The sequence below is a fragment of the Pogona vitticeps genome, chromosome 5 (genome assembly GCF_051106095.1).
Source record: "Pogona vitticeps strain Pit_001003342236 chromosome 5, PviZW2.1, whole genome shotgun sequence".
Lineage (NCBI taxonomy): Eukaryota > Metazoa > Chordata > Lepidosauria > Squamata > Agamidae > Pogona > Pogona vitticeps.
This window is the reverse complement of record NC_135787.1, coordinates 158,151,678-158,169,780: the sequence shown is the minus strand read 5'-3', so window position 1 is coordinate 158,169,780 and position 18,103 is coordinate 158,151,678. Positions and strand designations below refer to the sequence as shown.

General features: G+C 40.4%; 1 protein-coding gene across 1 annotated transcript in view; it reads right to left on the bottom strand.

Moving 5' to 3' along the window:
- The window catches only part of APAF1 (apoptotic peptidase activating factor 1), a 62,791-nt gene that overhangs the window by 16,869 nt on the left and 27,819 nt on the right, over window positions 1-18,103 (bottom strand). The window contains exons 16-20 of the mRNA XM_073000246.2: window positions 16,212-16,337; window positions 14,660-14,821; window positions 7,992-8,120; window positions 7,388-7,513; window positions 4,540-4,659 (exon numbers count right to left, since the gene is read on the bottom strand). Coding sequence (XP_072856347.2) covers window positions 4,540-4,659; window positions 7,388-7,513; window positions 7,992-8,120; window positions 14,660-14,821; window positions 16,212-16,337 — 663 coding nt within the window. The remainder of the gene's footprint in view (window positions 1-4,539; window positions 4,660-7,387; window positions 7,514-7,991; window positions 8,121-14,659; window positions 14,822-16,211; window positions 16,338-18,103) is intronic.

Here is an 18,103-nt window from a genome sequence, read left to right as displayed (position 1 = left end):
TCTGGTGAGGTAAGTAATACTGATGGCGTCTGAGGACTGGATCTGTGATAGGAATAATCGGGAACACATTGGGAGTCGACTTCAGTGTCAATAGGTTGAGTGTCACAGTACAGTCAACCCTCAACTTACGAACGTCCCCACATACAAACTTTTTGATTTACGAATGGCTCCGTTCACAAAAATTGACTTGCGAACAGAGCCTCGACCTACAAACGAGGTCAAGGATCCGTTCGCAAGTCAATGCCATTTTTTGCAAACCGAGCAATCGGCGCCTTCGGAGGTCTCAAAGGGCTTTCCCTCTGACATCGGAGGAAGCCGTTTGAGACCTCCGAAGGCAAAAAGGCTGGGAGAAAGGGCAGGAAATTCCAATTTCCCACCCTTTCCCCCTGCCTTTTTGCCTTTGGAAGTCTCAAATGACTTCCTCCAATGTCGGTGGGAAAGCCCTTTGAGACCTCCGAAGATGCCAATCGTGGCGGCAGGGACCCCCCAGCGAGGTCTCCCATGGTGGCGGGCAAGACCTCCCTGGGGTCTCCCATCACCGCGATCAGCACCTTCAGGCTTTCCCAGGGAGTAGACCGGGCCTGCCAGGTGAAGCCCTCAGGAGGGCTTTGCCCGGTAGGCCTGGTCTACTCCCCGGGAAAGCCTGGTAGAGTGGGCATACCAGGCAAGGGCTTCCCCTGGTAAGCCTGGTCTACTCCCTGGGAAAGCCTGAGGGCACGAATCACGGTGGCGGGGGACCCCCAGGAGATCTCTGATGGCGGCAGAGAAGCCCTGGGGGAGCTTCCCCAGCGCCATTGGAGACCTCCTGGGGGTCTCCCGCTACTGCAATTGGAGGCAGCGGTCAGCTGGCCGGGTGCTTGGCTGCTCGCCCCCGGCAGAGGCAGCAGAGCGCCAGGAGGCTTCAGACTGGTATGTTCTTTTTAAAAAACTTGTTTTGGGTGGGTTTTGGAGGGTGGGTTTGGACTGAGGTGTTATGTTTCTGTGGTTTTATTTTTATTTTGGTAATTTTTTGAAATGCTGGAATGGATTAATTCCGTTCCCATGCTTTTCAATGGAAAATGGTACTTCGACTTACGAACTTTTCGACATACAAATGGAGCCTGTATGTCCATGGGCATTTGTAGGTGTCGAGGATTTTCGATACCAGAGATGTCATTCAAGTGTCCATGGATGTTGTTTGATATACTGTAGTTGCATGTCCGTGTCAAACTTGGTGATGTTGAGTTTGATGGCTTGGTTCTATCGGTTAACGGAAATCGTATGTCGATAGAGGGGCAGAATGAGTGTCGATGGATCAGGATGGATATTGGGGATCATCGATATCAGAGCCTTGTCTCGACGATGTTGAAATGGAGGTTGTTGAAGAGCTGGTAAGGCAGTGGAGTATATAGGCGCTGGAGATGCTGAGTGAGAGGAATGATTCCCCTCATCTGGATTAGCGGGAAAATATCGGGAGGCTGGAGCTGTAAAAGCCTCGCGTGTAGAAGAAAACTGCTTGACTGTCCTGGATCTTTTAGGTGCCAGGTAGGGAGCAGATTGGAGTCCATGTGGGTCATGGCGATATAGCTGTTTTGACAACGATGGCTGCTAAGATTGAGAAGGTATGGCTGAGCTGGACAGAGCAACTGGCTGATTGGCGGTTGCAGTTTGTCTGGTCAAGCACTGGTTGGGGCAAATGGCAACCTGATGAGAGTGCTGAACGTGGGTCTGAGCCACGTGTGATGAAATAGGGGCTCCAGGTGGTCATAGTGTTACTGAATAAGGTATGGTCTCTAGTTGTTGTTCGGAGCCGACCCTGTCAAGTGAAGCAACTATGGAATGGTTGCTCGAAAGAACAGAGTGTTGAGGACTGGGAGGAGAAGATGTTAATTGATCAACTCTGTAATCCCATTCCGGTGATCGGGAGCAGGGTTGATGAGAGGGAATTCCATCATCTTCAAAAGGTGAACCAATAGAGATTGATTCGGCGGTTTGTTGCTGAGAGATGACTGCAGCTTTAGATTTATGCTTTTTAGGCCTTTTAGGCAGAGAGGTCTCCGGGATCGAAGAGGCTTCAGTCGACATTCGATGTTTAGTGGAGGGCTTCGATATTGAGGATTTTGGTATCGAGCACTTCGATTTATGGATTTTTGAAGTTTTAGATGAAGTGGGTGGAGCATCGCAGTGGGATGGTGTGGTATGTTGTTCAGAGGCTTCAGAAAGAGCCTTCTCCATTGCTTTGGTTTGTGAGGTAGCCTTACAAGGAGGTTGGCCATTTCGGTTGGTTGAAGCGATTGTTCCCAAAGATGGAGTTTTAATCTGGATAAGCGAGGACGGAGGATTCCACGCTTGAAGTTCTTACAATGCTGGCAGGAGGACATCTGGTGTGCCTCTAGCAAGCAAAAAAGACACTTGGTGTGGCCGTCGGAGAGTGGTAAACAGTGTTTAAACAGGCTCAAAGGGGCTATGAATAGGAGAAAAATAATTTGAGGATAAAAGGCGATGATGGGGGGGGTTGCTGCAGCCGGAGGCCGAGCGAAGCAGAAAGGAAAAAATCTCTGATAATAATGAATTTAATCTAAACGTTTAAAGGGAAAAAGATTGATAACAGGAAGGAATCAAGAATAAACTCTCTTTCTCTTTTACTCACAGAAGCAGAAATATGAGGCTCTCAACACAGCAGTTGAAAGAAACTAAAAGGGGAGCCTTGGAGCCAAGGTACTTATACGAGGGGGGAAGGGCCTTATTCTAATGTGTTTTTTGCTACTGCAGAAGCTCTAGAACTTTCTGATGAGGCTCCGCACAGGCGCAGATCACCCAGGGTGTGATTCACAGAGGCCATGAAGAAGAACCTTAAATCCAATAGTTCTAAGCTATGAATTTGGTAGCCTCCTTGTAAGGCTACCTCACAAACACAGAGGTTTGTTCTTCTTTTCAAGAAGAAGGGGTGTGAATACCCTAGCTTAGAAGTCAGAATGATTACTTAGCAGTAGAGAAGTAGTTGTTCTTATTTTATTTAGAAATAGCAGCTTTATTGTAATGGGTGGATGTGTTAAATGCTTATGCCTTGCAGCAACAACTGTATTTTAATGAAATTCTTTTATTTTCTTAATAAAAACAAATATAATTCTTACAGAGGACTTGTCTCTTGAAACAGCAGGACTTACACCTACATTCAGTGGAGATTTGAGAAGGTCACTAAGTTGCTATTACATTTAAGAAGTCCTGCTTTACAAGGCCATCGTGCTGTCTAAGGAAGCACAAAGTCAATCCTTGGTTACTTAGAAAGTAAGCAAAGATTTTCTTTTAAGGTCAGGATAGTCCACATGTCTTATGCTACACACTTCTGAGGCCTAAAGGACCTACCTCAGAGATAAAGGTCGTACTTTTGCGCCCACAGTGACTCCCTGTCCAAGCATCATATTCTCTTTAGGGAGAGGTGATCGTTACAGTGACATTGACATATTAAATATTAGAAACAGACATCTATTTTTGCCATCTAAGTGCCCAGAATTTGACTTTTATTCTTGTATTGGTTTTTGCTTTTGATTAATTGTTTCATATCCCAATGCTAAATAAAAAGGCATGTAATTGTAATGAAAGAGTATCTACAGACAATCCTATGAAGATTCCCAAGGGAGAATGAATAAAAAACTGTAATAAGAAGTACGAATTTAGCAGTTTACCTACTGGATGTAGGAACTTTGACAATCTCTTCTTTTGATACTTTTAAAAAAATGTATAGTTCCAACCTGTTCATAAACTACTTCAATCTCAAATGCAACTTCAGTGCTTGTTCCCACCTCACTTTCAGGATAGAAAAACTTCTTTGAGTGAAGGACCGTAACCACAATTGTTTGAAGCAACACTGTACTTTCTTCTCACATATAAAGATTAATCTGCCTAAGGTAAAGAATCTCAGTAGATATAAGTCTATATCTTAATAGGCACAAAGTCAGTAAATGATCCCCTATACCTAGGCTACTAACTCATGAGTCAGATGGAAAGTTCAAAATCCAATTTGTGACTGAGCACACGTGTAAAGCCAAGGTAATAAAATTGTCCAAATAGGTGTTCTGTAAGTACATTTTTTAAGAAGTAAATTGCATTCTATGCTTTATCATCATTCTGATGTGTAGGATTCAGAAGATCAATATTTGTCAAATTTGCAAAAAAAAAAAAAAAAGGTTGCTGAAGGTATGATAGCTTCTGAACATAACAATTTTTCCAGATATCTGCAGGAATGCCATTGCAGAAACATAGCAGCAAACGAATGAAAAAGCATGTCAAAATCCACACAGGATTTGTTTGGGCCAACTGAAGACTGTATATGCAACTCATAATTTTTACCATTGTTACATCATTCTTTCTGAGAACAGTCTTGTAAATTAGATAAGATGTAATTTATCATCTGCATATCATCTGCATTGTTTCTGCTTATAGATGATGGACAGAAGTCTAGCTTTTGGTAAGTCACTGAAGCCTGAAGTAATATCCAAACCAATCCAAACCTGATTATACTACTCATTGGAAGTAAAATGTTCAAATATACATACTTACTTGCAGATACTTTGAACTGTCAATGGCTAAAATGATTGCCTCATTGTCTGGAAACAAAACATCTATTTCACGTTTTAATACAATGGCAGAGGACTTGAATACTTTACTTGTCTCCCAAATCTGTTGAAAAGAGAATAACTGATACAACACAAGTTGTACAAAGTCAACACTTAAGACTCTGCAGACACATAAACTGGATATCTGAATTTAGGATTCTTATTTAGGATGAGTAATTCCAGGAAGATTCTTATGTTTTTAATTTTTTAAATATATTATTCATTTCTGCAAATCAGTTTGGGAATTCATTTTGTAGTTGGAAGAAATATATTTTTTTTTATTATTATTTTTAATTTTTTAATTAACATATCCATACATAACCATTTCTCTTATCTTTACATAGTCATCATTTTCCTATTTATTTCTACCCCCTTATCCCACCCCCCCAAAAAAAAAAAGACCATTTAATTTTAAATCTGCAACCATGAGCACACCTTTTGGAGTTTAACCAATATAACATTATTGGCCCCCCCTTCTCTTACCCATCTTACATATCCCGACCATTTCTTTCTTATCTCTAATGTTTTTTCTTCCCATACCTTATCCTGTGTCAAAATCGACAGTATGTCTGATTGAATCCATTCATATAAATACCAATTCCATCTTTCCAAAGTCCATTTTGATGCATCCTTCCACCCATAAGCTATTACTGCATGTGCTGCTATAATCATAGCTTTAAATAAATTCTGTTTAGGTTTTTTTACTTTATTATTCCCCAGAACTCCCATAAACAAGATTTTCCCAGTCAGCTGCAATTTAATATTACACACGGCGTTCACCTTTTCTAAAATCAGCTGCCAAAATTCAATAGCCTTAGGGCATTCGCACCAAAGATGTGCATAATATCCCTTACTCCTCTTACAATGCCAGCAACTTGAATTCAAACCTTTTATCATATAAGACAACTGAGGGGGTGTCCTATACCATTTCAATATTAATTTCATCTCCAATTCTCTAAATTTATCCATTTTGATTTCCAATATGCCTTCCATTAACCCATCTATTTCGTATGCTGACAATGTCATTTCTCTTTCCCACTTCGTTTGTATTGTCCCAATCATATAATCTTTATCTGTATTTATCAAGTTGTACAACTTCCTTGCAATACCCTTCTTATTATCCTCTTTATTATTATATAGTTTTTCTAGCGGGGTATCCTCTTTATTTAGTATTCCAGAATACCTTCTCTGTTTCAAAATATTATATAAAGCCATAGTCTGTAACCAGTATTGTCTTCCAACTTGTCCTACTACATTTTGTGCCGGAATCTGTGTCCCCTGAGGGTTATATAAATCCTTCACTCTATAATAGCCAGTTTCTTTTAGTTTCTTCCAAAAAGTTTTCTCAATTTTCAAATCCTCACCTAGAGATTCTAGTGGGGTCCATTTGGAAAGACTTGGCATCCAATTAAGTTGCCTTTCCCCCCATATTGTTAGTGCTGTCTGTCTTGGGCCTATTGTATTTTTAATGTCGTTTTTAACCTTCTGTGTAAATATTCCAAATTTACCTACTCCTTTATTTATTATATCCTCCCATCTTACCCATTTCTCCACACTTTTCCCATCTAATTCCAATAGCATTTTTATTTGAAAAGCTTCGTAATAGCTTTCCAAATGTGGGAGACCCCACCCTAAATCTTCCTGTGGTGAATATATTACCCTCTTTACTATTCTAGCTTTCTTCTTCCCAAAAACCCATTTTTTTAATTCTTGATCCCATACAGCTAATTGTTTTTTTGGGATGTACTCCGGGAGTACCTGAAATAGATATAACATCTTTGGTATTATAAACATTTTTATTGCCCTTATTTTCCCTAAAATACTTATATATCTATTATCCCATTCGTTTAGTTTTTCCTGTATCCTTCTCCAAGTTATTTTATAATTAGTTCCCATCAAATTTTTAATACTTTTTGTTATTGTTATACCTAAATACTTTAATCTCCTAATTCCTAATTTCATACCTGTCAGCTTTGCTATTTCTTTTTGTTCCTTTAAATCTATCCTTTTAAACATTATTTCTGATTTCGAAATATTTACTCCTAAACCTGAATATTCTTTAAACTCTTCTAAAATTATCAGTAGTTCTGAACTACGAGTTGGAAGAAATATATAAGCCTAACCATTAACAGTGGTGCCTCGCTTAGCGATGTTAATTCATTCCGCAAAAATCGCTGAACGAAAACGTCACTATGTGATATTTAAAAGCCCATAGAAACGCATTGATACCCCTTCAATGCATTCGTATGGGCTTAAAACCCACAGCTGAGTGAAGATCCTCCATAGCGCCGCCATTTTCAATGCCTCTAAAGCCAGAAATCCCTCCCTAAACACAGCGGGCAGTCATGTTTTTTTCCCGGTGGCCATTTTGAAACCACCGATCAGCTGTGTGAAAATGGGGGCTTTGCGATGATCGCTTCCCTGCAATCATCGCAAAGTGAAAATACCCCATAGGGATCATCGCAAAGCGATCGCTTTTGCAATCGCAAAAACAGCGTCGCTAAGCGATTTCGTCGTAAAGCGCTCAGTTTGAAATACACATAGCTTTACTTGACTTTCACGTATAAGTGGCCAAACAAATATTTTAGTATAATTAATCAAAATAATCAATAGACAGTTTCTCTACATTCTCCTCCCTAATCTTCAGGTCAAAAGGAGAGCCTTTATTCTGATCGTCCAACTAATTTCACATTTTTTTAAGCTCTAGAATATTCTGAGGAGTCCTGTGCAGGCGCAGTAAAACCCATTTCTGTCGATTCACAGGGGCCACAAAGAAGAAATAATGAACTTACCCTTATTGTCTGGTCATCAGATGAAGTCAGAAATAAAGATCCATCAAAAGAAAATGACACAGAATGCACCCAGCTCATATGCCCTCGGCAGTCAGCTACTTTGGACAAGGAATCAATATCCCATATCTAAAGCAAAGAGAAAAATTTGAAGACCTAATTATTTCTACTATGACAGCTATTCTGGACACTTCTGTCTACCATTGCATTCTATTCCCACAATGACAAAACAGCTAGTTATTTTGAAAGGGTTTACATTGGAAAAGATTCCTCTAAGATGTTTTTTCATGGCATGGAATGATTTAGAAATGCTGAACTCTCTTGCTGTGCACAGTCTATAGGTTGTTTTGGTGGGATTGTTGGATGGTATAGAATATAGACTGTTATTCCTTTTGAAAAAAACGATGCTAGTAGAACTGTCAATAAAAATCTAGAATACACAGAATGCATATTCTACCAGTAAACAGTGCTGCACAATCTATTGTTCTAAGTACATTTTATAATTTTATTAAATTATGTCTACCCTTTGCAAACCTATCTAACAATGCAACGAGAAAAATCAAGGGAAAAGGTAATTATGTGTATTTTCATTAATATAGTTACTTACCTCAACAGAATAATGTGACAGAGCAACTGCTACCATCTGACTATTTGGACAAAAGTCACAATACTGAATAGTATTGTGGTGACTTATAACGATATTTGCCAACAAATCACTGGACTTAACGTCAAAAATCTGTAAACATAATAGCCATTTTGATACAATGATTATGTTCATATTAAACAGCTACTTAAAAAATTAATTATAAAATTGTATATAAGACTCTCTTAACACTAACAGTGATAACTGACAAATACATATATATCTAGGCATCAGGCAGAATGCCTCAAAACCAGGGTGGATTTGATTTAAATCACTATTTTTTTAAATCAAGTTTCTGATTATTCAAATGAAAGATTATTTTTAATTTAAATCACAATTTGAATCATGATTTAAACTGATCTAAAAAAATATTAATTTTTATCCACCCTCCCCAAAACCTGAGTGGCTATGAAATGTGGGTATTCAGTCGTGCAAAGGGCTGCAGGACGGAGGAGAAGGGGAAAATATCCTGTTACACTAGTGTACAGAAGCTAGGATGACATTAGATATAGGCTGTACTCACCATTGTCAAGTACTGTATATGGTTTTAGAAAAGATATACAGAAGGAAAAAAATATTAAGAGATTTAAATAGGGAACATGGAAAATGTAAAAGCGTGTAATTGACATACAAAAGTTATTGTACTGTCCAAATATGGTACTAGGGTAATTACATCACTTAGGCGCTCCAAAAGTGGGGGCTAGCTTACAGTTCAGCTGGCCTAGCTGAGCGCTAACCTAGCAGATCACTACTCAAGAACATCATTTCCACACAGGAAAGCCAAAGTTCTATATTAGAATGTTTTGATTAATCCAAAACATCTAAAGTATAAAAAAAGAGATTTTTATCACGTTCAGAACATATCCCAAAGGATACAGACACCTTTTTTTTCCAAACCGGGGAGAAATCTCTGCTGGAAAGTGGGTGGGAATTATCTAATGCAATGTGAATTATTTACTATGCTTATGGTGTGCTCAGCTTGTTTTTATAAGTAATATTTATTTATTTATTTATTTTATTTATTTAATTTATATGCCGCCCACACTACCCACAGGTCTCTGGGCGGCTTACAGCATTTAAAATACAATAAAGATATGTAACAATTAAAATACAATTAATATATATATAAAATTGCCATCAGACCCACAGCTAATATTATTTCAGTTAAAAGCCTTCTGGAACAGGAAGGTTTTGACCTGGCGCCGAAATATCATCAGTGTCAGCGGCAGACGAATCTCAGTCGGGAGGGCATTCCATAGTCTGGGGGCAGCTGCCGAAAAGGCCCTTTGTCTACAAGCCGTCCCTCTTACCTCCTTGAGGGACGGCTCTTTCAAAAGGGCCCCCTGGATAGATCTTAACTGCCGGGTAGGCTCATATGGAAGGAGGCGGTCCTTCAGGTATCCAGGGCCCAAGCCGTTTAGGGCTTTATATGTCAAAACAAGCACTTTGAATTGGGTCTGGGCAGCAACTGGCAGCCAATGTAACTTATACAGAATCGGCTTGATATGTTCCCTGGTGGCCACACCACTCACCAGCCGCGCCACTCGATTTTGGACAAGTTGCAGTCGCCGGACTGTCTTCAAAGGCAGCCCCACGTAAAGCGCATTGCAGTAATCTATACGGGATGTTACCAGTGCATGTGTAACTGTCTTGAGACTCCGCTCGTCCAGGTAGGGCCGTAGCTGGTATAGTTTCCGCAGCTGGAGGAAGGCGCCCCTGGCCACCGAGTCCCCCTGGGCTTCCAGTGTTAGACTGGGGTCCAGGAGCACCCCCAAGCTGCGGACCCTGTCCCTTAGGGTGAGTGCAATGGCCTGGAAATGGCCCTCCAGCCTGTCTGGCGAAGCACCCACTAACAACACTTCCATCTTGTCTGGATTGAGGTTCAATTTATTGACCCTCATCCAGTCCATTATCAGGTCCAGACACGAGTTCAGCACAGAAACCGCCTCACCTGGATTGGTGGAAAACGAGAGGTAGAGCTGAGTGTCGTCTGCATACTGCTGACTCCTCAGCCCAAACCTCCTGATGACCTCTCCCAGCTGTTTCATGTAGATGTTAAACAGCATGGGGGACAGTATCGAGCCCTGAGGAACCCCATGACATGAATGCCATGGGGCAGAGCAACTGTCCCCCAGCACCACCCTCTGGACACGGTCAGCCAGGAAGGAGCGGAACCACTGTAAAACAGTGCCCCCAACTCCCAACCCAGCCAGCCTATCCAGAAGGACACCATGGTCGATGGTGTCGAAAGCCACTGAGAGGTCCAGGAGTATCAACAGGGTCACACTCCCCATGTCTCTCTCCCGGCAAAGGTCATCATACAGGGCGACCAAGGCAGTCTCTGTACCAAAACCCGGCCTGAAACACGATTGAAATGGATCCAGAAAATCCGTTTCATCCAGCAGCGCCTGGAGTTGCCCAGCCACAACCCGCTCCAACACTTTGCCCAAATAAGGGAGGTTCGCTACTGGTCGGTAGTTAGCCACCAGCCTTGGGTCCAGGTTTGGCTTTTTAAGAAGTGGTCGAATTACTGCCTCTTTCAAGGTGGTAGGGACCACTCCCTCTCTCAAAGAGGCGTTCACGGCTTCCTGGACCCAGGTGCGAACCCCCCTGGCTGATCTTCTAATTAGCCAGGATGGGCAAGGGGCGAGCGGAGTTGTGGTAGAACGGACAGATCCAAGCACCCTGTCCACATCCTCAGGTCTCAACAACTGAAACTCATCCATTAATACCTGACCAAAGCACGGTGTGCTGGACACATCCTCTGATTCTGCAGTAACTGTGGAGTCCAACCCACTGTGAATCTGAGCGATTTTTTCCTCAAAATGGATGGCAGACTCATCACAGCGAGCTGATGAGCAGTCCAGGACCTCCACCGGATTTCCCGGTTGAAGAAGATCCTGGACCACCCGAAACAGCTCGGCTGGACGACATTCTGAGGAAGCAATACGGCTGGAGAAATATTGCCGTTTCGCCAGCCGTATTGCCACGAAATAGGCCCGATAATGGGCTCTAAGTCGTGTTCGGTCGGACTCCCAGCGGGATTTCCTCCTCCTGTGCTCCAGCCATCTCCCCTCTCGCTTCATCGCCCGCAGTTCAGAAGCATACCAAGGGGCTGTCTGGGCTTGGCGAGCAGGGAGAGGGCGCTTAGGCGCAATCGTGTCAACAGCCCGGGTCATCTCTTTATTCCATAGGGTGACCTGAGCTTCGACAGGAGCGCCGACCATATCAGACGGATAATCCCCCAGAGCATTCAGGAATCCATCTGGATCCATTAGTCTCCGAGGGCGGATCATCTTAATAGATCCCCCACCCTTGCAGAGGGAAGAAGAAGCTAATAGACTAAACTTGACCAGGAAGTGGTCTGACCATGGCAATGGGGTCACAACCAACCCCTCCACATCCAAACCACCATCTTCCAGTCCCGTTGAGAAAACCAGGTCCAAGGTATGGCCCTTCTCATGAGTTGGGCTGATGACACACTGAGACAGCCCCATGGTTGTCATGGTGGCCATGAAGTCCTGAGCCGCCCCAGTCAAGGGAGCCTCGGCATGAATGTTGAGGTCCCCCAGCACCAACAGCCTGGGAGTCCTCAACACCAGGTCCAAGACTACCTCTGTCAGCTCAGGCAGGGAGATTGTTGGTACGCAGCAGGGTGGGCGGTACACCAACAGAATCCCTAACTTGTCTTGCGAGCCCAACACACAATACAGGCCCTCGAGACCTCCTCTCAAAGGGATAGGAAGCCTGGTCAAGGAGATAGAACTCCTATAGACTATAGCAACTCCCCCTCCCCGACCCTCCGAGGGTTGCAATAGAATTTTTTAAATGACTGAATGAGTTTATCTGATAGCTTTTTGCTAAGAAAATAGCCTTTTACTAAAGGGAAATAGTTTTTTAAATCTTTTAAAATTACTAATCATAAGTTTTATGCTGTTTAAACTGAAGTTGTATGTTATAATAAAATCAAGATTTTATATAGAAAGAACCAAGATTTTATATAGAAGAAATCTATTTCTTGCTATCCATTATTATTTTTAATATATATACAGTATTTTGCCCTGCTTCTGTTATTGATTATGTTATAATGCTTTTGTGTCATTCAATGTATATGTGTTTTGTTGGAAGCCGACCAGAGTGGTAGAATATACCAGATGGGCGGGATATAAATCAAATAAATAAATATATGAAATAGAAGGTTTTTATAATGGACACAAATTTTTACATTAGACACAAATCTGAGTCTCTCCAGAAATATGTAAATTAGGGGCCCTGTGAGAACATTCAGATATTCTTACATGGATTTTGACACTACAGTATTTGTTTCAACATCATATACTGAATGTCAGTAATTGAAGATGGCCCAGATATAACATTAGGTTTATGTACTATGAATAGAATTGTCCAACAGCCAAAAAGAGCTTCTCCATTAGGCTGTTATACACAAAAGAATTTTAAAAACTCTCTACTATAACCTTTTAAACATTCTGTATAAATTAACTATTTTACTAATATGAAATTATCTTAACTATTTCTCTATTTTAAACCATTAATATAATAATGTTATTTAATAACTACTTAAAAGATTTAATGTTTGTTAAAAAGAAAAACATTTCTGAGTTCTACAGACAATCCTGAGAAGTATACTATTTCTGCAAACTAAAATTAAAAATGCTGAATTGTCAAAGCTTGAAAAAGATGTATTATTATTACTATCACACCAATTCTATTCCCAACCCAGTTTAAGAATTTAAATGTAAAATCTTCAGGACACTGTTTATAATTTTAATTATTTCATAAGGTTACTGACAGTTTCTAATATAAGATTCATATAGGCATGGAGCTTTGTGAAAGACTGCTGGAATCTTTCAAACAATATTGTTTTATTTTCCTAAATCCAACTTAATTTTTGTCAGCATACATACATTACATGTTTCCATGTAATGACAAACCAGCGAAATAACTTTTTTGGAAAAAAGAGACAAGCCAGAATGTTCGGTTTGGATGCCAGGTTAATTAAACCATGAAATGGGTCTCTGCATTGCACAGCTGCTCCTGCTGACCACTAGTGGCAAGGCCTCATCCAAAACAACCCAGAATTCTAAACAATTCTGCATGCATATATATGTAATAAACAGAATTGCAGGTTAAAATGACATCTGACTGACTGCTTTGGATAACATAGTCCCAGAACAGGCAGTGATAACAAGAAGAAGCAACAGAAACACAGATCCAAAATACTCTAAATGCATATGCCAAACACTTCTGTTAGCCTTAAATCTATTTTTAGTGTGCAGAGTGGCAGTGTGTTTGTATATGTGTGGTTTGGGGAAAGAGTCTCTTTCTTCCCCTCTTCTCACTAGTAGCAACCTCTGCAACTGGAACAATTTTGCCTCCACCCTTGCTGGGTTACTCATCAAATCTCCCCACTGGTTCAATGAGCCTACTCTACTTGTGATTTGCTACGCTAAGCAACAAGATTTTAACCAAAGTTGTGAGGAAGCTGGCACAGATGCCCCAGACTGGCTGTGTAGTCCTGGCCCAGGACCCTAAGAAGATGTGTATCCAATTTATTAGAGGAGATTGTGCAAAGCAAACCTAAGCTATAGAGAACACAATGACACAAACAGAGGCTGTCCCACGGGAGGCAAGGAAAAAGACTTTGATGTTTACATATGCTAACGGCTATAATGGTTAAAGCTAAACTTTTTGGAAATGCCACCTTTATCATTCTACTCTCTGCATTTTTGTACTCCCCGACTGTGCCTCTTAAGGCCATATATTTTAAAAATGTAATTATATCATTCTCCTTGGTATTTTCTATGGTACTTTTATGCTCCTGTATTTTGAAACTTTTTCAACCATGACTTAAGTATATTGTCTACAATTTAAGCTTAGTCTTTATATATATATTAAGCATTTGTGCCTGCAGCTTTTTTCATAGCTTTAAGACTCTGGAATTCTTGTTGAAATTACCCAACATTTGCTAATCAGCCTCAAACTCTAATTAAGAATCCTTAGCATGAAGCACAATTAGCACGCTGGTACAATGTGTAACATGGGGAAGAACATGGACATGGATTTCTAAAACTGGCTGGAATCAAACTGGTGGCAGAGAAGGGGACAGGTAGTAATGAACAAAACTAGAGCTGTAATGTAGTACTACAATAGGAAAAATACTGCAACAATGTGATTATCATTCAGCAAAAATGGATAAAGAAGGAGAGATAGTAAGAGAACTGGAAGAAGATGAGGAAAAGGAGACAAAGGGTAAACAGCATACATTGTAGTAGCCCCTAATTAGACCTGAAAGCATCAGTGTTGGTGATAAAGGACTAAAGCTATCTTATTGTCTGTAAAATCAGATATCAATGGAATTCTGTATTTGAGTCCTAATGACCAATCAAAACAAAAGCAAATGTTCTACAAGTCGTTCACCTGTCTTTCACCCAAGTAAAAAACATGTAACATTAATTTCTAAGGAGAGTCAAATCTCAATGGTCAGACAACAAAGCCAAGACTCTTTCATAAATTAAAAAAAAAGATTAGATAAACAGGAACTGCAAGCATAAATTGAAAATAAGGAGACTCAAATGGAAGAACTCACCAATAATATATCATTAAATACTTACAAAAAGCTTATTTTTGGCTGCCGCCACAATTATGGCACCATTAGATGACCAGGAACAACACTTTACTAACAATTCTCCATCAGTCTGATAATCTTCCACATTTCTGAAGAAGTCACCTATGTCAATAGTTTTTAGTTCGTTTGCTGACTGTACATGCCAAAGCTTTAGAAACAAACAAAGAAAATTAAGCCTTTAAAAATGAATGTAGTGGAAAACAAAATTAATGCTAACCAATAATTTAGAAAATTTTGCTTTGTATAGATATTTGTGCATAGTCAAATATAGCAGCAAACAGTCTCTCCAATGACCTATAGACATCACAGCCAAACATCTGTTTTAGCACACTGGAAACTTGCAACACATTTAAATCAAGCAACCAAGTTCATGCCAGCTGATTTCCTTTCTAGCTTATCCGGTCTGATTTATCTTTAAAATTTTGCCTGTTGAAGAACACTTTCATTTATTTCAATAAATCATTTTTGTCTGCGCCTAACTAATGGTTATCAGTAGGGAAAGGTTTTCTTATAAACATGTTCAAACCCACCTATAAGCTCAAACACAGGCTGCAGAAAAAATACGACATGTCATAGAAGTTCTCTTCCCATCCCCATATCAATAAAGCAATGATCATTATGATAGGCACAAGGAAGACAGCTGGTTAAAGACAAGGTGGCTTTGGAGGGTATAATGTAATTTTGTGTAATGATACTTTGGAATTCCTCTCAAGCATCCTAGAGCATCTAGGTAGAAGGACAGACTGTTTTCCTGTAACTGTGTTCTGAAGTGTTGTGCTTTCATCTCCTTCCACTGGGAAGAATAGTAACCAAAGTATCCGGTTCTTAAAATCATCAAGTCTGCCCCATCTACAAAATCTCATCCTGAAGTTCTGCTTCTTGTTTCCATACAAGTGGAAGAAAATATCAGCACACTAGCTTTCAGATACAGATATTAAAACTATGTTACCAAAACATGTTACTTTTCTTTATTGCCAATAATGATTTTGTCTTTTTACGTACCTGAAATATTTACAAATAATGATGGCATTTATACTTTTCAACTTTTTCAACCCTTATAACAGGACACCAAGGCTCTGTTCTACAGTATTTAATTAAAGAGGATGACTTCTAATGTCTTTGAGCATCACAAAGCCTAATAATTCATCTCAGCTTAGAGATATTCGTTGTGTTAATAAGTCTTAGAGTAATACAAAGCAGGACACACAGGAGAAAAGCGTTCTGGAGTTCTACATGGATAGCCACGCGTGTTAGACTAGACTGCAGTCCTGGAGAAGGTTTATCTGTTAGCCTAACCTGGCAGGTGACAAATGTCAAACATACGTAGCAGAGCTATGCTGATGACTACACGACTGTACATTGTGAAGAAAGAAAATTGTTTGCAATGTTAAGTGGGAACATGCTTCACTGTGCAAAAAAGAAACCAGAGGCACAGTACAGGATTATAACCTTTGCTTTGAAAAGCTTTGAAATTACACGACAGAATGCTACAAAATCAAATGTCTTTAGATACTTCAATTCAGAATCTCAAACAATACCTTTAAAGTTCCATCTGCTGAACAGCTAGCCACATATTTATCATCTGGTGAAAATCTGCAGTGAGTAACAGAATTCCTGTGGCCAAACAATGTATTACGACAGTATTTCTTGTTCACATCCCAGAGCTGCATTTTAAAAATTACAGAAGGAAATGGAAAAAAAAAACATTTATAAGTTTCTGTATTAAACAGCTTAATTTGATATTTGCTCACAGAATAGTACAGGAAATACCAAACTAACAAAATAAATATTTACGCTTTGCAAATTTCACTACAACCAGTTTTCTCTGATAAAATCATATTTACTATGTGTTCTATACAGTTTTAGAGCACACAAAGAAATAGAGGGCCAACTCCTGTTCTTAGATGTCATGGTCGTATGCAAAACTGATCTCCGATTGGGACACAAGGTCTACAGAAAACCCACCCACACAGACAGGTACCTACACAAAAACTCCAACCACCACCCGCAGCAAAAAAGAGGCATAATCAAAACACTGGCAGACCGTGCAAATCGGAACCATGAAGCGCAGTTCCTCAGCACTGAACTCAACCATCTGAATTAGGCCCTACAGGCAAATGGCTACTCCAAAATGAGATCACAAGAGCCATCAAACCAAGAAAACAACACCAAACTGAAGAAGAAAAACAGCCACCCACAAATAAAGTATTACTGCCACATATCAAACGGGTTATGGACCACATAGGGAAAATTTTGAAAAAACACAACCTACAAACAGTATTCAAGCCCATCACAAAAATACAACAAATGTTACGGTCAGCAAAGGACAGAAGGGACCCCCTCACCATTGCAAGAGTATACCGGATACCTTGCAGTTGTGGCCAGGTATATATTGGAACCACAAAACGAAGCATCCACACCAGAATCAAAGAACATGAGAGACAATGCAGACTAAATCAACAAGAAAAATTGGCAGTAGCTGAACGTGCCCTAAAACAAGCTGGACATGAAATTCTATTTCAAAATACTGAAATACTGGACAACACCAGCAATCACTACGTTAGACTGCACAAGGAAGCCATTGAAATCCACAAACAGCAGAACTTCAACAAAAAGGAAGAAAGTTTGAAACTCAACAAAACTTGGCTCCCAGCACTGAAAAATAGTGTGCAAAAGGTCAACGAATTCTACCCAGCCACAAGGACCGGTGATCACTACACACGAAAGACCAGCTAATGACACCCATCAATCACAGTGACAGATAATCTCTCCTCCTTATCATAACAATACACCCACAACAAAATCACACTGACCACCATAATCACCCATCTCCTGAAAAGGACAAAAGCTGATATAACAGCCATAAATACTCAATTCCCAAACAAACTGCACCAAAGCACAGAGTGCTGTCCTCTGAAGATGCCGGCCACAGAGACTGGCGAAACGTTAGGAAGAACAACCTTCAGAACACTGCCAAAGAGCCCGAAAAACCCACAACAACCAACACAATTTTTTGCTTGGTAAAATGAAGCTACACTCCTTATTTGTGGTGCCAATTTTTCTTCCCTTAAATTTTTATCCTTAGAGTACAGCACGTATAGCAGCATCAATAACAACTGCAGCAGCTTTAAAAAAAAGATACAGTGGTGCCCCGCATAGCGAGGTTAATCCGTTCCGGATTAAACCTCGCTATGTGAAATCGTCGCTAAACGGAATGTAAAAGCCCATTGGAACGCATTAAACATCGTTTAATGCGTTCCAATTGGCCCTAAACTTACCGTTCAGCGAAGTTTCCTCCATAGCGGCAGCCATTTTCGCGCCCGGTAAGCGAGGGGAGGGCGCGAAAACGCTGCATGCGGGCATTTCGGGCGTCAGGCGGCCATTTTAGAACCGCCAAACAGCTGATCGCCCGACTCTGGGAGGTTTGGGG